Source organism: Anopheles coustani, chromosome 3 (genome assembly GCF_943734705.1).
Source record: "Anopheles coustani chromosome 3, idAnoCousDA_361_x.2, whole genome shotgun sequence".
NCBI lineage: Eukaryota > Metazoa > Arthropoda > Insecta > Diptera > Culicidae > Anopheles > Anopheles coustani.
In genome coordinates this window covers 68,882,457-68,906,759 of record NC_071288.1, presented here as the reverse complement: position 1 = coordinate 68,906,759, position 24,303 = coordinate 68,882,457, and the positions used below count along the sequence as shown (strand labels likewise).

General features: G+C 42.0%; 4 protein-coding genes across 8 annotated transcripts in view; 2 read left to right on the top strand and 2 right to left on the bottom strand.

Annotated features, from left to right (window-relative positions):
- Window positions 1-14,920, top strand: part of LOC131272741 (protein enabled) — a 33,801-nt gene extending 18,881 nt beyond the window's left edge. Inside the window, exons 5-11 of one of the 5 annotated variants that reach the window (XM_058274585.1) lie at window positions 9,539-9,698; window positions 10,288-10,698; window positions 10,765-10,896; window positions 11,804-12,086; window positions 13,132-13,217; window positions 13,294-13,515; window positions 13,585-14,920. In XM_058274585.1, coding sequence (XP_058130568.1) covers window positions 9,539-9,698; window positions 10,288-10,698; window positions 10,765-10,896; window positions 11,804-12,086; window positions 13,132-13,217; window positions 13,294-13,515; window positions 13,585-13,734 — 1,444 coding nt within the window. In that variant the 3' untranslated portion in view covers window positions 13,735-14,920. Of the gene's footprint in view, window positions 1-9,538; window positions 9,699-10,287; window positions 10,699-10,764; window positions 10,897-11,803; window positions 12,111-13,131; window positions 13,218-13,293; window positions 13,516-13,584 lie in introns of all 5 variants that reach the window. The other 4 variants (XM_058274584.1, XM_058274583.1, XM_058274582.1 and 1 more) reach the window with 4 other exon arrangements.
- The window catches only part of LOC131272743 (MOB kinase activator-like 2), a 164,969-nt gene extending 143,726 nt beyond the window's left edge, over window positions 1-21,243 (bottom strand). The window contains exon 1 of the mRNA XM_058274594.1: window positions 21,232-21,243. The gene's annotated coding sequence lies outside the window, so the exon portion shown is untranslated. The remainder of the gene's footprint in view (window positions 1-21,231) is intronic.
- Window positions 18,708-19,713, bottom strand: LOC131272747 (succinate dehydrogenase cytochrome b560 subunit, mitochondrial). Its single transcript, XM_058274598.1, has 2 exons — window positions 19,571-19,713; window positions 18,708-19,429 (listed from the first exon to the last, which is right to left on the bottom strand). The coding sequence occupies exons 1-2, from the start codon at window positions 19,591-19,593 to the stop codon at window positions 18,925-18,927; spliced, it is 528 nt and encodes a 175-aa protein (XP_058130581.1). The 5' UTR covers window positions 19,594-19,713; the 3' UTR covers window positions 18,708-18,924.
- On the top strand, window positions 20,072-22,651 carry LOC131272745 (uncharacterized). Its single transcript, XM_058274595.1, has 3 exons — window positions 20,072-20,212; window positions 20,315-21,494; window positions 21,577-22,651. Exons 2-3 carry the CDS (start codon window positions 20,365-20,367, stop codon window positions 21,875-21,877), a joined length of 1,431 nt encoding a protein of 476 aa, XP_058130578.1. The 5' UTR covers window positions 20,072-20,212; window positions 20,315-20,364; the 3' UTR covers window positions 21,878-22,651.
- Window positions 22,652-24,303: the final 1,652 nt, after the last annotated feature.

Below are 24,303 nucleotides of genomic sequence, written 5' to 3'. Positions count from 1 at the left end.
ACAAACGAAATCATTCGATCGCGTTTTAATCGAATATTTATAGAAATTCTGTGGTTATTTAGCGTAATTTTTGTATTTTTAACAATAAACAACAAGATAATAGCAGTAGCTTCGAAAAAATTGTGAAACTTTTACTAAATAGCTAAACATAAACAAAGCACAGATTTACGCTTGGTCCGAGTATCGACTCAAACCTCAAAATAGAAGGTTTCCTTTCTTTCCTTTCAATCATTTCTGCTTGTTAGGTTACTTTATTTCATTTCACCTTTTCATGCCTTCATTTTTATTTCACCTTGAATGTGCACTGAACATAGCAGAAAACCAGTTTTATCTACGCACTCTCAATTCATTTGAAAAATGCCATCTCGTACACATCGCGTCACTGTATGGCGTTATTGCAATAACCTACAAGGCATGCATCAGGTTGAAATGCGTCTATTCAAAACACCTTGAATACATGAACAACTCTTCGTGCTGTCGCCCGCAAATGGCTCGCTACGACCGCTTGTCAGAGTGCTACAAATTCTCCCTATAATCATACGTGACGGATACGTTTTGAGCCCTTCTTACTCATCCAACCTTCGTCGGTGGAACTTCCCCACTGCCGCAATGGAATTCCATCGACCTCTTGTTATCAACAGTCTAAGCCACTAACACGACACCACTGTCGCTGAGGTCGTGTTTGTAACAGCTCGGGCTCCGATCGGACAACGTAACGTCGCGTACCGTGCGTTCGGGCAAAAGTGACGTGCCTTTTTGAACCCCTTTTTTCGAACGCCATATACTTTCCTTTTTTTCGCTTTATCGCAATCAGATTCGCGATAAGATATCATAAGCGAAGTTCTTCCACGCTCACTTGTTCCGGATGTTTGCCACGATGACAAACCAGCAGAATTTTAGATGGCAGCAGCTCTTGCGATGACGTTTACCATTGCAGAATGCGTTTTCCTTGGAATCGTCAAGGTACGTGGCTTCCCGGTTGGCAGTGAATAAGAAGGAAGTTGATCGGGGGTTTCCGCTGTTTCGGATGTTTCCGATTGCTCAACGATAATAAGAAAAAGAAAGACTCATTTTTTAAACCATTCGGAATCGAAAATCAACGAACTCCTCAAACCGCCTCTGTACTCCCAACCCCAAAACGGAACCGATCTGCTTCTGGTGGCGTAATGACCCGCCTGTCATAAATCGGGGAAGTAAACAATCGGGTCGGGTCACCGTTTTTGGAAGTCATTTACGATGCTTCCACTAGCTAGCGCCACCCAAACCATTTACCCCCCCCTCGTGCTTTGGTCCCTAGAGAACAGCACCATTAGAAGAAGAAGGAAAAAAAACAGCGGAAAGAAAATACCCAGAGGGAATGAAAAAGGGGCATGGCCACTTGATAGTGGCGATAGTGTGTCACTACAACAACTGGGCTGTTTGTGAAACCCCCGAAACGGTAGGAACTCGAAACGAGGCTACCAAAAAAAAAAAAAACGAAAAAGACAAGCCCTCCTCTGTCTAATGGGTCCGGGGAACTAGATCTCTGGAGCATTAAAAAAGCGTTCTAAAGCACCCTTTTCCCCGCGCCCGGGTCGCGTTCGGCCGCTGGGAAACGATCATCCAGATCATTAGAGACCCGTGGCGGCGCACGGGTTTAGCATAGGCATTCATTATGAAATTATGATTTTTCGGCGGCGGCACGACTTTAAAGTGGCTACCGAATGTTGTGTACGTTCTGCTTTTCGTTCCCTAGTTTAGGGGCTTGTTCCGACTGGTTGACCTAAGAAAAGCGAGAGGAGGGTCTATTATTTATCGCTTAATTGCATGTTACGCCAGAGGGTAATAGCGCCATATGTTGTTACACACAAGATTTATGTTTGTTGTGTTCTAAAGACACAGTGGTACTTATCAGGGAAATAATCATAATAACTGTTCCGGAATCTCTTACTCGTAAGTAAATTCCAATTGTTTTTAATACTTTGTGTCAAACTTGAACTAGTTAACCGTACAGTATGTTTACATTTTGTCACATTGTCCAAACAACAAATGATGATGACAGGCATCGGGCATCGCAACATATTCGTGCAACAATATGAATGAAAACTATTTCTGCTCGGCAGAATAGACTAGACAAACGAAACCTCTCGTATTTTACAGTTCGCTTTGCATTGTTGCAAAGTTCGTTCCGTTGACACTATCATATTCATGCCCGTGTGTGCTCCTCCATCCGGACGGCTTAACAATCCGTCCCGGCAAAGATCGGTCCTATGGCAACATTCATCTTTATTTAAAACCCCGGACCACGTATGACGCATCGCCAGCGGTTTCCACTGTTTACCGGGGATGATAAATGAACTGCTAAAAGTGTCTTAGCTTTTCATTACTCCCGAGTCGGAGCGCGGTTGTTGTTTTCTTCTAGGAAGCGAAGGGAAACCTGATTCACCGAGTGTTCTGTTTCGAGCGCTCATGAGTCTGGAATTTGTGAGGAGGAACTGGAGGGAAGTGGATTGAATGTGCATCCCATCATCGACCCTCTCTCCGCACGACGGCTGTGGTTTGGTCGAGTCCTTACGCCACTCACCTTTATCCCTTCCCTCGAAAGATCTCTCCGGTGGAATTTTATTCCCATTTCTCTATTGTGATTATAATTTTTCCATAGAAGGAGAGAAATGGGTCACGCGCCACTCGGGAGGGAAAAATGGGAAACTTTTAGTGTTGTCGGAGGCCCGGACAACCATCAACTTAACTCCTTGTGACTCAGATTTCTGGAGCGTAATGGAAGAACGAACTCTGTGGGGGTAAATAATAAAAACAAAAATAAAGTCAATGTGTGAGCACAACGCCTCTACTACTATTCACTTCATGAATAACGTTGTGGAAAGCGCCACTGGAGTACCCGGAGGACATGGATGGGAGGGCCTGGAAATTCCACCGGAGTTGACTAAATGTGTACTCCAGGCCTTTACTCCAGTTACTGGTTAATGGTGTTCGTGCCCGCAAACTCCTCGTTCCATAATGTCTGACACGGTTCCATTTCATTTTGAATTATTTTCATACTATGCGGAAAGGTTTCAATAGTTTGTGCATGTATTTTTTTTAATGTTCTCAATTTTTTCATTATTTTTAAAAAAATTCCCCTTTCTTGTTTGATTATTTACAAAAGAGTTATGAAAATTCATCATTTATTATATGAATACCGAATGCTGAATAGAAGTCAAATGCTTTTGTTTGTTTTCATTTTATTCTCTTAATTTATTTTAGTTTTTTTATGTAATGATTAAACATTTCAATATCCTTGTTATAGTTAAAATTTAGGGTTCAAACATCCACTCCTTTTGGTGTTAAAACTTCTTCCAACATACCATACTTTGCTCCCATCCACAGCATTTGCTCGTGCTTTACGATTGTTTTTCTAACCTAGCGGTGCCGCCCTTTGCTGGCGGGCGGGAAATGGGCTGAAAAAACACCAGCACAACCTTTATGCCCCTTTTCCTTTTCCTGTGTGCCGTCGTATGGTTTTTGACTCTCGAAAATAACACACTCTTACGCCACTAAGAGTTGCATTTTGGTTTCTTATGCCCTTTTCCCGGGGCGGGGGATGATATGGCGAAGTACACACCAAAAAGGGCATATTCCAGCATGTGGATGTGGGTGTGCGTGTGTGTTTGATGTCTCGTAGTGGGTATTGATTTACTAACGCTCCTTCTTACACGCTCTCCCGGTGATTATGGGTTTGGAGAAATGCTTTCTCTTTAAAACGCTAAATGAGAAAGAAAAAAAAATCTCCAAAGGAAACGCGTTTTGGAGGTGTTCCAACGAAAAGTGTTGTTTTTTTCCCCGATTCGGGTGGAAAAATGCGCGCTCGCTCGCTCGCCGCTCGTTCCGCATGATTCATGGAAGTGTAAACATTTCGCGGGGAAACAACCGTGCAACCGGCTTCCGCGGCCACAAATCTGTGTGGCAATGAGGCAGCACAACACTGGTGTGGAAGATTTGCTTAGCCATAGAAAGGGAAATAAAGGAAGGTTGCAGAACCAAAAGCGGTTTCTCTCGAACTCGCTGGCTCACGTGTAGTACGTGTTCCGGGTAGGAGGTGTAGTACATTGAGTTTTAAATTTAACTTTTGCACTAAACACTTTCGTTCCCGGAAATGCGAGCCACAGATGAGACGATTCACTGTCAGCGCAAGTTACACACGGTGATGTTAACACTAGAATACATTGCTTTGGAATCTTGCCCGAATGCTTCTTAGGGGTCATTTGTTTGTCACCACATCTTCAAATTCAATTTGAAGCGTCATGTGTTTGTCAAATAAAAGTTGAAATGGATTAACATTCGATTTTTATCGATCTTTTTTTCTTTACACTGTGCTAGTGGCATGATAGAGAAATGCATCGAAAAACCAAAAACTCCAATAGATAATCAACAAATATACTAAAAAGTAACTGTTTGCGGATTTGAAAAATCTTCAAAAATAGTGCAGTTATAGCGTTTCAAAACTGGAGGTCAAAATGACCCCTAAAAAGCATTCTAGGGATAGATCTTCTAAAAAGTTTCTTTAGATGTTGCTAAAATTTTTGTTTTAGATGATTTTTGTAAAAATATGCATCCGTTTTCGAGATATTCAAATCGAACATTTCGTTGGGGTCACAATGACTCCTATTTGGATTCTAGTGTTAATGCAACTTTAATTAGTATGGACTATTCCTGTTTACGAAAAACTAACCAGATACAAAAAGAAACTGCCATCGGATAAATTAGAATGAATGCATAAAAGTAAAAGCTGACATAGTTTTAACTATTGTATTCTTCACTAGCTTCTTCAAAAGTAGCATGAAGTAACATATAACTAGTTTTCTGACTCTTTTAACCGACCAAAACATTAAAATTATAAACCATTTGTTTGATGCTCATTATTATTTCATATAAAATGTTCATTTACATTGCAAATAAATTAAGCTGCTATTTTCTGACATCCTTGCCGTGAATAGGATTTGCGTCTTAAATTTCATCGTCAAAATCATATTTGTCTATTCGTTTCTAGCTGCTTCATCATCCGTGGTTCGACTTCCGCCTATGAATCGTTCGTTGATTCACGAATCGATTTTGCTTGGAGCGGATATCGCGTCGTCATTTTTGAGAATAAAACCAACTCAACTCAGCTAAGTCGCCACGGTAGACCGAAGCCCGATCGAATTCGTTGAAGCTGGAAGAACTTGAAAATCATTCGAAACAATCGAACAAAATTCGCTTGGCGGAAATTAAACCTTCAGCTTTACCGTTTGTCTGATTGAGAAAACCCGCGCAACTTCTGAGCGTTGCTGAGTTGTTGGGTATCATAATTTAATTTCCGATGGTTTTCGATTTGAAAACTACCATCTTATCTTTAAATCTATATTTTTGGCCGATTTTATCGTTTTTGTGGGTTTTTAGGTCTTTACAATTTTTTCAACATTTTCTTTTGAGTTAAACACTCAGCACCTGAACACCAAAACCTGAACAACATAGTCGCTAGTTCCCCGGTACATGCTCAGTTATGCCAGTACATGACTTATTTAAAGCTGTATTGTGAGCTTTAACTATTCATTTTAAAACCTCTTAAGGCGAAAGAAGATCCGACCAAAAATATACAGAGAAAAAAACCGATTACTCAGCGGAGACAATTTTCTGAACGATGGTTCTACGTTGTTCCATCGCATCGTCAGTCGTCCCATTTAAGACAAAGGCTGGTGGAAATGTAAGCTGAAACTTACCCTCTCTCCTGTTTCATTACTAAAGGATTTTCATCAACGCTTTCCCGCACCTAACCACCATATCCCAGGTTCCCACGGGACGGGAAGAAGTGTACAAAAACAAAAACAAATGAAAGAAGAGCTTTCCTGAACGTGTCCCTTTTGTAGACCATTATGTGAAGCGTTCACAAGCCCCTAGCTGAGCCATCACCAAATCGAAATAAAAAGCAGTTAACTCTACGATAACAAATCAGCATTGATTTTCGAACATTCCACAACCAAAAATCAATCCGGGGAACGAAACTCTATCGAATGTTTGCGGCGTAGTAGTAGCAATAAGACAGACCCATACACCCCTTCCTCCTCGCGATGGACAAACATAGTTCAACATTAGCGTTCTTCGTAACTAAGCACTTTTTTCCTAGCCATCGTGGTTCCTGCAACGTAGCTGATTACGTCGGAAGATATCCCCGAAGCTTTCCGAAAATCGTGCTTTCGATACCGAAATGTATGGCTTGTCCTTTCGAATCCTTTCGTTTTCAAACCGAACGAAACTTCCTGTCGTTCGTCATCGCCCGGCCAGACTTTGCATTTCCCCCGTCTCTCCGTTCCTGTGGGGTTGACTGGTGTGTCAGAAACACCAATATCCACCGGAAACGATGAATCGATTGTCATCTAATTAACGTCCGGTGCTGCCAGGCATTTTTCGTTTGCGTCGTACTTCCAGTGTTGCCACTTGTTATTAATGTTGAAACGACAGCGACAACACGATGTCGTAACGATGGTGTGTTGCAAAAGGAGAAGGGTGTAAGGTCGTCCTCCCACCCTGTGTTCTCATCCATAAACGTTCACTTCCGGCGGCCACTTCGTGCCCGGTTTCGCTCGATCAGGTTTTTCGGCGGTTGTAAATTTAACGTCACTACTTTATTTGGCGACACCGGAACAAGTTTCGATATCTCGTCCGGGGTTCTAGTAACATCGGCACCGACGCGACTCGGGTTAATGAGGGATGGAAAACCTCTCATTAAAGGCCAGGTAGAACGACACAGGGGGAGAGTCGCTTTAGTGCGGATGTTTGTTTGTTTCGTCGGTGGTAGAACGCGCCCGCACCGGGTTTTCCGATGACCGTTTCGACCGCATATGGTGGACAAAATTGGTCGTGAATGCCATACATTTGCGACATACAGCCAGCCACCACCACCACCCACACCCCCTTCCTTTGGGGTGTGGACCACCGATTCGGCCGGTCGCGTGGTTTACGCTTTATATATATTGGCGGTCAAAAAGCAATGATTGTTGTTTAACCACCTCCTCCGGTCTCTTCGGCGCGATTGTGCAGTTATTGTTTGTTCTTTGTTTATTCTTAACCCAACCCAACCCCGTCGGTTGCCCAAAAACACCCCTGGTGTTTACATAACCTCATTATCGCTATTGTTTAAATGTGGCTCGGTCTAACACGTGCCGGTTGGCGGTGCCCGTGGTTGATTTTCCTGTCCCTCATATGTAAGGGAAACGCTGGAATCGTGAAACGACTGTTTTAACTGTTTTATCACTCTATTAACGATGGAATTGCATCTTTAAAAAATTGCGCCTAGAAGAAGGGAAGAGAGAAAATAAACATCCGGCGACGAAGAACTGACTGTACGACAGGTGTCAACTGTCCTATACCCTACAACTTTAAATTAGAGATTGGAAGGACTGAATTACCAATGAGGGAAAAAATCTTATCAGGTTTTGATGGTTTTTTATGAAGTTATATTTTGTTGTACTCAACATCTGATCCGTAATAAAATAGAAACAAGCTTTTTATACCCACAAAGGGTTTCACTTCACAAAGCGTATGGCCGTATGTGTTGTGCTATTTAAGGGTTACCATATTCTTTTTATCCATATTCTAAAACAAAGCTAATTAAAAACTACCTCAGAAAAGTGTTTAGTTCAGAAATTTTTTAGTTCATTCTGCTTTTCTCTCATTTCTGTCAACATGTGGATTAAATATTTATTCCATGATTGATTTGAGTTTTATTCTGAAACACTTTTTGTTATTTTTTATTTAATCATCACTATAAATCATATTTTATTTAATTATTAAAATTAACTTTGTAAAGCAAAGATTCCTATAGGAGTTAAAGACAGAGTTGTCAAAGTGTACAATTAGCTTTTGTTAGTAATAATAGTAATAAAGCTTCAGTAGATTTAGTTAATCTCAAGCATCAAGATGATAAAGAATGATTTCCTTTTTATAACTTAAGAAATTTTCAAGTGCATTCGTCAATTTACTATCTACACTAATGCACTTTGAAAAGAAGCATTGTAACGGGAAACAAGTTTTAAACAAAACGTGTGCAAACACTTGGATGTTGTCATAGACGCGAAAATGTAATAACCTGGAAAAAAACACATAGACTGTTTGCTACAACGATAAAATCCGAATGCGGTACATCACATTCGACTCTCGAATACATTAAAGTTCATTTGCCCCATTTCCACCTGCATCGAGGAGAAGATGTACAGAGAAAAGAAGGTGAAGATTGCACCGAAGAAGCAAACCGTGTAATCCTATTCAGTAAAAGAGGATAACAGCAGATCCCTCGTCGCCCGTTGTCACACGGTGGTTTTCCACCGCTGCCATCGGGTATGCTACCTACTGCTGCTGGTGTGGTGGCTGCGCAGTGGGCGTCGCGGAATGCCGAAAAGAATTCGGTCAACGAGCCTCATGTTTGCAAATATGTGCCTCTCCACCACACCAGTGAGTGCTTCAAACTCTGGCGCCTATACCTCGGCTGCCACATACACTGTCGTTTGTCGGGCGTCGTCGCCCAACGGCGTGCGGTGGTTCCTTCGAGTTTTCCGGCGAGAGGGGAACGGGTTTTCTCTGTTTTCGCTCGACGACAACACTCTCTGTGTAGTCATGCTCTTTTCTAGCAAGGAGCGGATATTTTCTATTTTCTGGTTAGTTTTCCTCTCCGGCGGGAACCGAAACGGAAGGAATCGTCAGGAAGTCCTCCTGTAAATGGGACCAAAGGAGATCCGGATGAGATGCTGTGCCCCTATGCTCTGTTGTGTCCAGTGGCGTTGCTGTTTTGCCGCAGGTGTGGTTCATTTCAAACACAAAAAAACGTTGGACGGGATGAGGATGCAAATGTTCTCTCGTTTTAGCGTACCCCATCCTCCAGGGGGAGATCTAAATATCGACCATCTGAAGGGTGACAACGAGTTCCAACGAGTATTAAAACCGTATGAAATTGAAACGGGGCCTTGCTCGGGGGGGCTATCTTTTCCGCACAGCATCAGTTTCCCATCGGCCTGTGACAACAATGGGTGTCAAAGTTTGACACGCGCCCCAGTGTTTTCCGGAGTGCCGCTCCCCGATTTCGGACCCTGGCTGGAGGGATGTTGGTGGTGAAAAAAGTAGTACCGAGAGAACTGGAGAGAAGCCGTGAGAGGATGTCATTTTTCGGAGCATGGCAAAATAATAACAATAATCCCAACCCGTGTACATAGGGTTGGTTCTGCGAATTACCGTTGACACACTCGGTTCAGCAGAGGATAGTAGCATTCGGAACCATCGCAGCATCCGCAGCTGAACCAGCTCCTTGTGACAGTTCTGGCGTTTAGCGTTTCGGGGGAGGGTTGCAAAAACGATAGCGGAAAAAAGAACCGAAAACAACAGAATATCAAACATACCCGCCTTTGCATACGCCTGCCCGCCCGCCCGAATAGACGCGCGAATTCAAGTATATAGCAATCATCTCCCTCCCCATCGTGTGCTGTTGTAACTAATAACCACAATCAACCCGTTTTGCAATTTGTTTTACTTTTAGTGCACCACCGGTTCCGCCAGTGCTACCGACGCAGCAGCAGGTCTCGCAACAGCAGTCGCAACAGCAGCAACAGCAGCAGCCACCGCCGCAACAGAAACCGATCTATGCATCACAGCAGAGTAACAGCAGCACCAACAGTATTACCTATGGCAACAATTCGGTAAGATACAAGGTGTTCCGAGAGTGCCAAACGCCCGCGCCCGCTTCGATTGTGGACAAATTGTTTTCCTCCCCCTCCGGAAAACGGAATAAGGCTCCCGACCGAAGCGAACTGTCAGTCAAATTGTGTGTGGGCCTCCTCGTGCTTTGTTTATTTCGGCCACCACTACGGGGTGGAGCGGAAAACACGGGGAAACGGATGACCTTGAAACATATCGCCATAGTGGAAAATTCGATTTTCCGTCAGAAAAGGGTTGTCGAAAATAGTATCGAAAAGAAGAAAATGTGAGGGTGTATTTAAATCGTCCTTCCTCGGAGTGGTGAAGAAGTGAAAAACGGTACCAGGAAGAGGACACGTCGGAGGAGAACACGTGACGCACTACGTGTACGATGGGTTCGAATGTTTCTACGTCATTAGAGGGTTTTTCATACTCTCGTTGAGTTTCTCTCCCTCTTCTTTTGTCTCTTTCTCTCAGGCATTTGCCTTCGTTGTGCCTGAAGATGTTTAAGAACGACAATTTCCTCTTTTATGTATTATGAATGTAATTAACATCCGTTTCCGCTCTTCCTGTTGAATATACTTACGCCAGCAACAATATCCGCAGCCGATCTACGTAGCATCGAATCAAAACCATCAAATGCTGAACCAGTCGGTGTTGCCGCCGCAGCCACCACCACAACAACAGCAACAGCAGCAGCAACAACAACAGCAACAGCAGCAACAGCCGATACCGCTACCGCCGAACCTTTCGAACGGTTCGATTTACGCGACGGCCACGTGCTCGCCGGGCCCGACCAGTAACAACAACTCGCCGAATCCCATCTACGCCGGCCAGCAGCAGCTCGTTTCGCAACAACAGCAACAGCAGCAGCAGATACAGTCACAACCACCGCCACCACCGATGATGATGCCACCGAATGGTTACGGTCCCCCGAATGGTGTCGGTATCGTCGGCGGCGGTCCGTACGGTGTCGGGCAGCCTCAGTATGGTGTACCGCCGGTAAGATGGATGCCAAGACCACGGCTGTTGCTTGAACGTGTGTGCTCACTTACGCTTGGTTTTTAGGTTCCCCAGATGCCAATGCCACTTCAGCAGCAGCCTCCGCCACAGATGCAACAGAGCAACGTAGCCGCACCTCCGCCACCGCCAATGATGCCACCGATGTTCCCCATGTCGGCACCGTCAAATATTCCACAGGTAATGAAGAATACCCGTGGCTAAAGCTTGGTCGGCATAACGACCTTAACGGACTTCCTCAAGTACAGTAGACTCTCGATCATTTGCGGTAATACACTCTGTCCAGTTGCTGCATGGGATACATCACATCAAAAATTAGACTGGCGCCGGTTAGAAAATCGGACCGGACGACTGAATATCCACGTACAAAAGGGATAAAAGTCTTTAAGAATAAGATATCAGAAAAGTTGTTCGCTTTCGATATCTTTCAAATAAGGTTAAGGGTTAGCCCAATTTATCGTAATTGGACGTTTAAGCTCAGATAGTGTTGCATGTGGCTTTTAGTATACATGCATCAAACTTAATATTCCCAAAAACAGTTGCGATCTAAATTTAGGCTTGTCCAATCGTTGAAATCTAGCTTTTTGTGTTCAAAAATTGGTATTAGCAAGGTTGAAACGTAACTTTTTTCAACAAAATTTCCAATATTCAAAATATACTTCAATTACCTCGAGCTTTTCATTCAACGTGTTTGACATTGTTGTATCACTATCTAAAAATGTATTCCCCGAACGAAAAGACTAATTTCAACTGATACAATTCAGGCAATACTGAAATTTGTACAAATGTAAAACTATTTCCCGTATATAATACCTTCCCTGCTTTTCAAACCAATGTTCATTGAGGAAGAAGGTGGTTTTATACACTTGAAAATACGTACACGTAATTCAATAGCCGATATGACAGTACAAAAAAAAGTTATACATAAATCTAGAACGATTGTAGATAATCCGTAGGGTGGATAAGCCGACCGCGGTTAATCGGAGTATACTGTATCACCTTAAATCATTTGCTGCTAGAATTCTTTTCCTTTTACATTTTGGTTTTACAAACTTAAGTTTAATCTTCAATTTCTTCTTCACCACAGCCACCGGCACCCCCCATGCCGCCAAGTCTTAGCAACGCGGCCGCCCCTCCACCTCCACCTCCCCCGCCCGGTGCGAACATGCTCTCCGCGAGGCCGGCCGAAATCAACTCGTTGGCCCTACAGCTGGCCAGTGCCAAACTGAAACGCAGCCAGCCACCGAAAGCGTCGCCAGGTGGCGGTGTCGGGGCGTCGTCGACCTCTTCCCTGGCGTCGGCCGGTGCCGGCAGCAACGCCGTGTCCTCCACCGTGACGGAGAACAGCGGCAGCAGTACATCCAGTGGAGGTAGTGGTAATTATGGAACCATAGGTTAGCGCTTACTCACATACTAACACACTCGTTACTAATCTGGACTCTCATATGCCATCCTGCTGTTTCTTTCTCTCTTTCTCTCTCTTTCTCTATGTCGCTAAGTTCTACCATTGCTTCCGCCAATCAAACCCTCCTGGTTTTCATGCTCGCAAGTCTTGCCTAATTTACGCCATTACTTTCTCACCATGCGAAAAACGCGCAAACTAAAAGTGTCAGAAAAATGCATCAAACATTCATTGAAACTCGTTATTTTTGATTATAAGTTAATGTTATAAATATAACTACTACTAACAAAAAAAAAACTTTCACAAACCGTTGAATATACTGTTGATTGTCAACTAATAGTTGTGTTTTAAGATAAACTTTCATTACAACACTCTTGACTAATGCTTGACGATCGGCAAATGTTTGCGACTTTGTCAGCGATAACAAATAGGCGAGTCGTCGTCTGCCGTAGAAATGTCCCCACGAGAAATCAATTCGTGGTTTGGAGTTGTCCCACGTGCCAGAATTCGGTTTCATCGTGGACTTGAACATGTCCTACCAAACAATAAAAAAAAACTCAACCAAAACGTAACGTTAGCCATAATAGGATTCGTCTGGCGGATTTTTCGCCCTTTACATAATGCCATTTGTTTTGGGGGTTGCTTGTACCTAATAATAATGACGGTGGTTCTTTTCGGTGGTGGATTTTTTTGCTATGACATTCGACGAAAGGTCAAAAGCTTACTGGGTTTAGATGGAATCCTTGTCCGTGGATAATGGTTTCAATTGATTCAAGTACAATATTGCATGCTCATTGAAGAAGAAGGTTGTAAGGTTTACCCATGGTCGATTAGTGTGCTTCTTTGTTACAAATCCTGTATTAGCTGGAATTCGCGGCAATGGATTAAGTTTCGGTGTTTGGACTAAAATCTGCCAGTCGGGGGGAGTCTTGGGGGGTTTTTTATTCACTTTGTTAAAAGAACAGTTTTAACTAATTCTTGTATTTTATTTTATCGCGGTGGTACCGAACTAGGACGATCGTCATCCGGCATGGCATCGATGATGGATGAAATGGCAAAGACACTTGCCCGAAGACGAGCACAGGCCGAAAAGAAGGAGGTAAGTGGAGGGCGATGTGAAATGCAATATGAAAGTTACGTTAATCCATTCGTCGGTTTTCTGTTACTGCTTGCAGCCGGACTCCAACGATGACGGTGGCTCGTCCGGATCGGGCGCTCGTCAACGGGCCTGGGAAAAGTCGAGCACACTGCCGCACAAGTTGGGTAGCAACAGTTCCGCCGGCGGTGGTAATAACAGCAGCGCCGGTGGCCAGAGTGGTGCAAGCCTGAGCGGTTCCGAATCACCGAAACCGTCGCGGAAACGGTTCGGTAGTGCCAGCGAGGAAACGATACTGAAGGTTGGTTATATGCTGGATTTGTCCTCAATGGGCCTCCTCTGTATACTTGTTTTTTTTACCATTTTTTAGCAGATCAATGGTGGTGATAGTTTTTCCCTTCCGACCGCGGTCGAGTTCGATAATCTGAAGGAGGAAATATTGCGCGAAATGCGCAACGAAATCGCCAAGGCAAAGCAGGAAATCATAGAAGCTATCAAATCCGAGTTCAACCGAAGGTAAACGCGGGTACCGAAGAGGTGCGCGCCAACGCCGGTGAGGAAAGGGGGCGGAAACGGCTTCTACAACAACAACAACTAATTACTAAAACATCCTACTATTACTATTATTACTACGCGTTACTACTGTAATATCATGAAAGGAAAACAGGTGGTGTCAGCATAGCGAGAAAACGTAGGAAGGGACAGAGGTACACACACACATACAAATTCATCACACATCCGCTTAGGGTATTTGCATCGAAAATGGTATCATCCAACCGAGAAAAGAGGAGCAACGACGAGGTGACAATGTTGATGGTAGACCACATCAAACGGCGGGAAGGCGATGTGGATCATATAAGGGCCACTGTAAACGAGTTTTAAACGTTGATTTTAGTATTTACGTCCACATCGAAGGCGTATCGATAAAGTTGATTGAGTTCTACTACCGTTATCACGAGGGAAACGGTACAGTTTTATAGCATTTTTTTTCAAAAAGTGAGAGTAAATTTATATACTTCCCAAACGATTGTACTTTCGATGCGTTGGTTCATGCTAGTTTTAAAAATGCATTTCGAAAATGGTGCACCAGAAAACTATTACTATTTATTATTTCATGTTTAGCAGCAAGTTTGTGGTGAAGCGTGTCAGGTGCGACTATTGCGTGGATAATTTTGTAAAGCAACGCCTGTCGATGGCCAAAACAGCGGAGGAGTAAGTTCGGTTACACGCGGCTGCAGATTGAAACGATTGACCGTTGGAGCCTGTAAGCAAAGGACAGTTTCACGGCATTTTCGCATCTCGTGGATTTGAAAATGTTACACTATAGGCGGTAGTGAAACCCAATGTGGGTTAACCAATGGTGGTTTATTTTTATTGTGCTGATTTGAAAACGAATTGTTGAACGCCATGCACTGAATTTGTTCGTGTTCGTTTTGTTTTGTTATTGAATGAAGTTTTTCAGCACGAACATGTATAAAGTTCACCCACCAAGAATTGACAAGGAACTTAATCGAAATAATACACCACACACATACACACACATACTTGCTGACTGCTAGCATATACTGAACCACAAGACTCCAACGATGTTTAATATATCAATCGCAAATCGGTATGCGGAAGAATTGAACAGGTCGGAAAAAATTAAAAAAAGCCTAATATACATTCGATTTTGACCGAACTGCGCGACGAGCAGGACGCTTACCTACCGTCAACGGTATCGTTCGCTGCCGCCAAAACGGTTCCATTGCTCGGGGGATGGAATTTGATATTCGATTTAAAATGTACCCATCGCATTGGATATCAGATAAGGCATAAAATTGAAAAGTGTCTAGGCATGAAATACTATAAAAGTGAACGATACAGCCGTTTATCTCAACTTTTCATCTGCGAAGGGAAAAGAGGTAAAATCCGTACGAACATGGGGCGAACACCTGCCATGTAAGGGTAGTAGATAGATACTTTTTGGTTCCATGAGAAAGTGAGCGCGGACGGGAGTGGTTGGGAGTAATCTTGTAACGAATGTCTATCCATATGTCTCTAAGTGTCGTCAGCCATACTCTCTCTCTCTGTCTGATTATTATTGCTGTTTTGGTAGGGAAGCAACAACTGCAGGAAAAAGAGGGCAAAATTTACCAAGCTGAAACATGAAACCATCGGGAAAATAAATTAAATTAAACTAACTAATACGTATAAGCGAAAGTAAGCATTAAATAATAAAAAAAGAACAACAACATCTCAAAGGCTATTAGCTTTGTTTTTTTTTTTGTCAATCGCGCAAATAGTAAAATAAAATATACTAGAATAAGCAAGCAAAACCGAGTAGTAAACATAAGCTGCAGTAAGAAGCAGTTAAGATAGCTGCAAAACAAGCGCGATCGAAAAGCGTATTAAATCAAAATGTAGATAAATTTTTGCGATCGTCCCTTAATCGTACGAAAAGACCTAGAATAGTGGAAGGGCGAAGTTGTACCTTCTCACACCTTGAGCGAACGAAGGGTTGACTTTACTTTTGGTCGGGGATTATTTGAAAACGAAACGGCACACTAGCAAAACCAAGCAAAGGTGGGTGGTTCATTCGCTAGGAAGTTTATGGTTTCCTAGAGGAACATAAAAATGAAAATGAACGAATGTTTTTGTAAATATGGCAAACACAAAATGCGCAATAGAAACAGTAATTATAAAATAACCATGCATAATAGGAAGGCAGAAAAGAAACGAAACTTTCGTCATAGTCATCGATGGTAGTCAATGGAAGCGATACATTTGGCCGACTTCGTTCGTTTGTTTGTTGGACTAAAACACACACACACACACACTCAAACACACAATCAGGTGTTAAACAAGATGCAGATCTTCGGTCGTTACGCCAAGAAGAGCAGAAGAAGAAGATCTTGTCTTGATCCCTCAGAACTGAACTGACTTTTTGTGCGAGGGAGCAACGTATTAACTCGGAGCACTAGCAAAACCATTGATGCTAGAAGTATCCTTAGGCTTTCCAACAGTGCGCGCGTGTGCGTGTGTGTGCATGTAGAGGCGAGCGACCAATGGGAAGGCTCTCTTTAATTAATTAAAAGAAAACTAGATGCGTATGTAGAAAAACAAGCTATACGCATACCGTAATATTAAAAATGGACAGAATTAATGGTGCGGAACTGAAAGAAAGACAGTCAACAGGCAAAGCAATTGTAAAAGAGAAACGCTACAAGCAAAGTTGAAGTTCACTCACGTAACACTTAACCCAATAGAAACCAATGCAGATCTGGGAAGAACGTAGTACGAAGGGAATCAATCAGTTTTCGCAAACCGTTTAGAAAAACAAGGAGCAAAATAACACCAAACATGTGTTTGATTGCAACTGCCAGCAACCTAGTAACATGAAAAGCAAACAATACAACAACACTAAAGTGAACAATTACCCTACTAAACAGATTTTCGTTCCAACCAAAAAACAAAAATAATTGCACAAGCAGTTTCAAAAAATTCCACACCACATAAGAAAGCGTTAGCAAACGTAAGTAAAGAAAACAATAATAGTAAAACAAAGTATGACACCCGTTTCACATAATATGGAAAAACCGATACACCTGAACAGAATGGGAAAAAAGTGGATGGAAAGGAGATGTAAAACATGCTTGAAGGGGTGGAAACATCATTTGAGGCACGGCGAAGAACGTACGTTGTAGAAAAGGAAGGATTACTGACAACATTTAATGAAACCATAACGAAATGAATTGTACAACGCGTAAACCATATAAATCAGATCGGATGAAATGAAGAGTGAAATCCATGAAAGGAATTCTAACAAACTCAGTTAATAAGGTTCTAATGTGCTGAACTGAGACGGTAAAAGTAGATGCAGTTGAAAGGAACAGATTGGGCAGCGTCAACTTAAGATTCGAAATCTTGCTTTGGCCGGCTGACTGCAACGGTGTTGTGGGGTTTTGGAAACGTTTCAATGGGCTTGGTTTGTTGTTTGGATATATACTTACATACGCGTCACCGTGCCAGTTTCTATGTCCTTCCATTTTATCAGTTTTACGTAGATTTTCCCATACAATGTCCCTTAATTATCAGAATTGTTAACGGATCGCAATGAATGGCAAACAGTTGTCGACTTTAAGCAGTATTAACGGTGAATATTATAAAATGGGTTGATGGACGCATCAGGACGCTAGCACAGAAAGGATAGATGAACAAAACTCCATGGTATGCAAAACGGCAGACCGAATGGACGATGAAGGATTTATTTAATGTTTCCTACATATATTACTTGTTAGAAAGGAATCCATGGATCGTAATAGCTTCCGAAATCTGGTTCATCATTTGTACGGACCTACATCCAAACCATTTTGGATAACTATTCCGCCAAAGGTGATGAAAATTCACTTCCACCAGCATGACACACCGGCTAATGCAATAGGCAATCGCATGTGGTCACGTGGTCAATCTGTTCGGTTCGAATATACTTGAGTTGATAAACGAGGGAAAAGAAAAGGGTCGCTTATGCAAACGTTAGTGTTGGCAACAGTTGAATAAAGGCACGGAAAGTGACAGAGAAACGCCCTTTCTATATGATACATACGCAAACCCATTATGAATACGCATATAAACCTATCTTTGGATCCATCATGCTATTATATGATTTGTGATTTTATTTTAACTATAATTTTGTATTATTATAAATATTATTTACTTTTAAAATTTAGGAACGAACTTTAACTATTAGGCTTCTTTTATTACTCGCCATTGGTGGAAGGGTTGGTGAAAAAATGCGCAAAAAAGTAAACGTAATATTACGGAAAAGATTGAACCGATGATTGTGAAGCCAGAAATAAAAAGATTAGTAAGCAATCCAAGCGGAATTAAATTTGAATTTCGAAGGGTGGTGTAGAAGATGAAACCATTAAATAAAGAAATAACAAACAAACAAAAAAAAACACAATGCTAAAGGACCGAAAAAGATTCGAGTGATTAAAACGAAAATTGTAGCGTTAAAGTGATGAACACGGAGGTAGTGCGAATAGAGATTAATCGATAGAGAGCAATGAATGAAGAGTGAAGAAATGTTTAGTCAGAAATACGAACGGATCGTGTGGTATGAGATGGCGTAAAGTTGAGCAACATCTAGGAAAGGAGTAAAAAGCAAGAAAACCATGAAAACACTAAAACACAACACACATTATTATAGATAACCTACAAATTTTATAAAATTAACAAACAAGAAAAACAAAACGTATTGCGATTAATAAAAAAATGAAATAAACGTACGAGAAGATTGCGTTTTTTTATTCAAGAGGTGGAGTGGATCGTAGTTTTAGTCCTTTAAAGGGAACAGAATAGGCAAACTGTTCATCTGTCCTCTTTTAAAATTAAAATAAGTATTTGTTTGATTGAAAATTTGTACTCCGATAAAAGGTTGATTCTCAGAAATTTTCAAACGATACATTTTCTTTGCAAACATTTGTTGGTGAAACAAAGCAAACCTAACTTGGTTGTATTGAATTTGGTTTATTTCGACATTTTTATCCCCTCGACTATGCCAGGTTTTAATAAATAAGCAGATTTTCGAAAATACTCTCTTAGCACGAGCACGTAGGCGCGCCACAAATTTGTGCCTTAGCAACTGTTCGCAAGGATTGCATCTTCCTTCGTACCCGATTTGGTAAGCTTTGGCTTACAGATGTGGCAACGCAAACCAGTGGTCCGCTTATAGTGCCGTCAACACGCCTGCGAGTACACCGGAAACGGCCAGCATCGTGTAGCCGGTAGTGTACACTTCCTTGATCGTCAGGAACTTGCCCATGTCCCAGAACAGGTGGCGCACACCGTTAACCGTGTGGTACGCGAAGGGATAGGCCATCGTGAACTTCAGGGCAATCAGGGTCGGTGCGCTGAGGCCTTCGAGCATGGTCAGATAGTGCGTGGCGTCATGCGGCATGGCGAGCGCACCGAGACCGAGCGCAGTAATGTATCCGGTCAGGGCGAGGCCGGTGAAACGGTGCGTGATCGATAGGGCACTGGTCAGTTGGAAGCTGTAGATTGTCAGATGGGGAGACTGCGGGCGCTGCAGGCGAGCATTTCGGTCGTCGTGCGATTCGCCAGGGCGCTCGTCGGATTTTACTGGTTTCAGCACAATGGTACGAGCGGCCGCCAATGGAAGCGACCCATTCGTTCCGAGACCCTGGAGCAGCGAACGATTTCGGCAGGCGTTTCTAAAACACAAAATTGTGACACGTTAAGCACTCTAATTAACATTATGTAATGCAATTTGCAAGGAAAACCAGTGGATTCTCAAGGTAGTGGAGGTAACCACCTGGAGAGATCATATGGTTCCCTTATTCTCTAATTTATACCTTAGCAAGAGCGAAGCAGCCATGATTGTGTCGAAGAAAACTTTCGTTCAGAAATGATTCGAGCGATATATTAGCCCGAACAGGATATCGGGAAACAAGATTGCGGCGATTGTAAAACAATCCTCAACAGCAACAAAGTTCACTTTCCTCTCGACTAATATCTGTCAAAAGGTGCAAAGTGTGAAAAAAACAAATGTCAGTTATTATTAGTTTGACATTTATTTTTTCAAACAACACAGCACTTGATTCAAACTTATATTTTACTAATTATTCAGATCATTTAATTTAGTAAAATGAGAAACAATTAAATTAAGCTTGCTCACAAATAATTACTGCGGAAAATTGTGAAAGTAAATTTCGGTTCTGGCCCGGTGAAAATGTTACGCATTTATCAAACTCGGTGCATCAAAATATTATGTGCTCCATCTCTTTTACTCTACACAATTTTCGTGAGGGCGGTCGGCTTTGTTTTTGTTTGCAATTTCTGAGTTGGTGCTCGAGGAAAATAGAATTGCTTGCCGCATCGTACTGAAAATCGCCTTTTCCTGTAAACCTTTTTAGCAGAAGATGGTGTGATTGTGATGCAATTGAGTGATATTTGAAAAGAATTTGTCTCGGAACCCAGTGTTCATCGTTTATGCGGTAAGTAAATGGATGCATGATGTAAACGAAGAACGTTACAATCTTCATTACAACACTAATTGTGTTGTTTTTCCTTCGTGTCGTTTCAAAAAACTTTTGTAGCTCGTCGAAATTAGCTCGGTCAACAGTATATTTTCAAACAAACTAACAAAATGATGACCCGTCGGAAATCTGTGCATGAGTTGTCGCTTCAAGCTCAGCTACAGCATCAAGAGCGTACGGCAGAGGAAAATCAGCATGTCGCGGGAGCAAACCAGGCCAGCGCTGGTAATGTACTGCCACCAGCGACTTCTGGCTACAATCCTTCTATAGTAGCACAAACCAGCGCAACAGCGATAAGTAACATATCTGGGACGAATACGAGCTTTTCCAGCGCATCGCCAAGTGGTGTAACCTCAGTACCCACAAGCACAAACGTTAAGACTGCCTCTGTTAATCGCAGCAAAACTCCCAGGATTACCAAACGAAGCGTCCCGATCGATGGAGCTTCATCGAATGTTCCTCAGTCAACGGTCGTATCTTCTCCTCAATCAACTTCCGGAATAAGTAACTACAGTGTCCACGCAGGAGGAGGTGGTAATTCAGCGGCGGGTGGTGTGGGAGGTGGGGGAGGAGGAGGTGGAGCAGCTGCTGCCTTTATCGGTCCTATAGCGAATCCGATGCAGCAGACACTCATGCAGAACGGCATGGATCCAGACGAGATACCAAAGTTTAAGGGTTACCGTATAATCGAAATCGATCACTTCCTGCAGTGGGCTGCCTATTCACAGTTCATGCACTCGAAGCACTGTCCCGGGGGATTGCTGAAACCGTACCAGGAGTACATCAGTGGGTGCTACTCAACGTTTGCGATGAAGTGCAGCAAATGTTCGGCGATTATCACCCGATCGTCGGAAAACTACATCCACCATAACAAACTGATGAACCGGCTTGTCAAAGGAACTGTGCAAATGGGCAAGGATTACGACGAAATGCAGCAATTCATGGAATCGCTCGAGATCCCGTTCGTCACGCGGGACGAGTTCCAGTCGATCCGTGGGCAGGTGAGCTCTTCGCTGGAGGATCAATCGGCTTTGCAGCGAGCAGTGGAGGAGCTGGAACGGGCATCGGTTGCTTCGAAACGGAAGCGTCACGGTAGCTGCAAGTATCACTACGAGGTGCTGAAGGTTTACCTCAATAAGAAGATGAAAAAGATTGAGGAGAATCTGCAGCTTTCGGTAAACGATTCGGTCGCCTTGGCGGTAAATGCCCATTTGAAAAATGTGTCCCACGTACAGCTGATGTAAGTGATCTAGACTACGATCATGTGCCTGCAATTGAAATTAACCTACTTTATTTTCTTGTTTCTTTATGCAACCCTGCAGGCCCAACGGTCACAGTAGCAACATGAACTGTACGATCATAGGCGGCGGAGGAGCGATCGGTGGAACACTGACAGGAGCGAACGCTATAGCAGGCTATGGAACAGGTCCAACAGTAACCAGCATAGGAAATAGTAACAACAGCATTGTGAATAGTGGGCAAATGGTAGCGTTGAACGTAAATATGGGCGGCAACCAGCGGGCTGGACCCAGCGGTATGACCCTCGTAGAACCATCGGTCGTAAGTGCAAACGTAAGTGGCGGTGCTAGGCTTCCCTTGGTGAATCGTGATATGCATCACTGACCACTGGAACGAATGGAATGGCTTGGCCAGTGGCTACCGGATGATTGAACAACAGTGCGTGCATGATGAAGTAGTTACTCGAATAGTCATCGCGATATCCAATTCACTCATTTATAAAGTTCCTCCAATTTACCGAAAGCCACGCGAACAACAACGTAGGTTCAATACCATACGTGGATCATCCTTTCGGGACGCAATGGACGGGAAAGCTATACCAAAACTATGTGCCAATGGAAGAATAAGTTGACGGAGCGTAAACCGTGAGTTACGCGTTATCTCGCCGCAGTCATATTTAGCCGTAGGAAACAATTTAACTCAAATCTCAAAGGAGCACAACCAACAGCAAGTTGTGTAAATACCATAAATAGCGTTAAGGGATATTGAAGAAGCCTCCGAGCGCAAAGACGAAAGTCAACACGAAAATGGGAGTAAAATCGAATTGTCGTGGATATTTAAAAGTTCATTCTAGAAAACTCGCAAGTAAGTACATCCTTGCGCTTGGGTGAGTATATCGTTGCTACTCTTTTAATTTACATTATCCGAGGGCTTTTTAGGTACATATAAAATTGATACGGTCTTTTCTTGTGAAAAAATAGATATACAAGGATGCAACAGGAGTATTGTAGGAATTACTAAAATCAACACACTGTTATTTTAGTGATTCAACAGTATATATTTTATTAACTCCTTCACAGTTTTGCCCTGAGCCTGACTCGGGAAAGCGGATGGAATTTGTACTGAGTCTGGATCCGGCAGTTTTTCGTCAAACATTTTGTTTCTACTTTCGTTGCAAGTAGTTTATTTCGCGTGCACCTGCTTTAAAAACACGTTCTTATGTGTTTGTAAACTTTTATTCACATATTTGACTCTAATCGATGCAATTGAACCAAATTTTTGCTTATTATCGGCAAATTATTGCTAATCAGAATCACAAATAACACATATTAAAACTGATCATTTTTTCCTAAAAATTTTAGGAATATATATTTTTTTCTTCAGTTCTACTCAACTTGGCAAGACTGTGAAGGGGTTAAATAACAATTTTCAAAATAAATGTAGTTGACCAGATTTAAATTGCAAACATAAAAATTAGTAGTAAAGCCGAACAAACGGTTTCGTACGAGATTTACTTAATGTGACTGGTGAATGGACTTCCAACATGTCTGGGATGATTTTTTAATTTTAAATGGCACGACATTCCCTAGTGGAATCATGAGAGTCCTGGGATGAACGGTCTTCTCGGATCAAAGAAATTGCAATACACTAACACTGTGAAGTCTGTAAATGATTTATAAGATTTATTTCATTTGGATCAAAACAGAATGGGTCAAAATTTAGTCGTGTATTGCTATTGGTTTGCATACTTAATCAAAGCACATTCTATAAAGTCCCCTCGTTAGGTTAGAAAACAGCCATAAAAGCAGATTAAATTTTGTTTAATGATAAATATAATACCAACGCCAATTTTGCCAATTTGTGGCGAATTGTATGTTACCGAAGCTTAGCGAATTAAGGCGAAAATGAATACTTCTATAGACAACAACACGTCTTTCATAACCTTCTGTAGGATCCATACAGCTGAAAGGCTAGGTATAACAAGCTGAAATTAACGACATTCTCAAACAAGTTTTACTACTAAGAGATTTTTTTTGCTTATTTATCAGATTTAAAATATCTCTAAAACAATGTTTCTTTGAAGAATCTGTAAAAATACGACATATCTGTTTGATATAAAATGCTATTCAGCAACCAAAAAGCAGTAGGCAAAACACGAGCCAAGATCTTGTCGAAGCGTAGGAAAAACATTATTGCTTGACGTGAATAGGGTTTTTAGAGTTTTTTAGCCATTGTCGTAAAAAAACAATAGTGTTAATAATAGGAACTTTAAATTTTTGGCTCCCTGTACTTAGACGATTGTACAATACCTAATTAATATGGATTTTGTGAAGCGGCACATATGACTTATGTCTAATCCGTGAACCGGTATATCGTAAAAGCGCAAACAAAATCCGGAACCAAATCTTGTGGAAGTAAAGTTGAAGATTTGAAAGAAAAATTGAATAAAATTGATGATTGAGCTTGGATTTAGATATCCATTTATGTAAAAAGGTTTTCTTAAATGGTCGAATCTGGTTATTAGTAGGTTGTAATTAAATTAATTTGGTGGAAAGTGCAACAGTGGGGATATATCAAAGTTCAACATAATGTGATATGAAATCCATAACACAGCAGACGTCTCATTCGCTGTTCATTTTTTTTCTATTCTCATTGTCATCTTTCTTCATTTTTCCTTGTGTTGTGTCCGTTTTTGTGTATTGTTTACATTGGATATTTTCTTGCATTTTTTACAGTTTTTTAATGAACTGAAGGTTACTATTTAAATGCTTCTAAATGTATGCATTTTTAGTTAGAACTTCTACTTGATC

What these genes read in the sequence shown, in the direction of transcription:
- LOC131272747 (XM_058274598.1), bottom strand. Translation starts at nt 19,593, where the DNA reads ATGGCTGCTTCGCTCTTGCTAAG. An exon ending in GCTGCTTCGCTCTTGCTAAG is followed by an intron (nt 19,430 to 19,570) that starts GTATAAATTAGA and finishes TTTGTGTTTTAG; the next exon opens with AAACGCCTGCCGAAATCGTT.
- LOC131272745 (XM_058274595.1), top strand. Translation starts at nt 20,365, where the DNA reads ATGATGACCCGTCGGAAATCTGTGCATGAGTTGTCGCTTCAAGCTCAG. An exon ending in GTGTCCCACGTACAGCTGAT is followed by an intron (nt 21,495 to 21,576) that starts GTAAGTGATCTA and finishes GCAACCCTGCAG; the next exon opens with GCCCAACGGTCACAGTAGCA.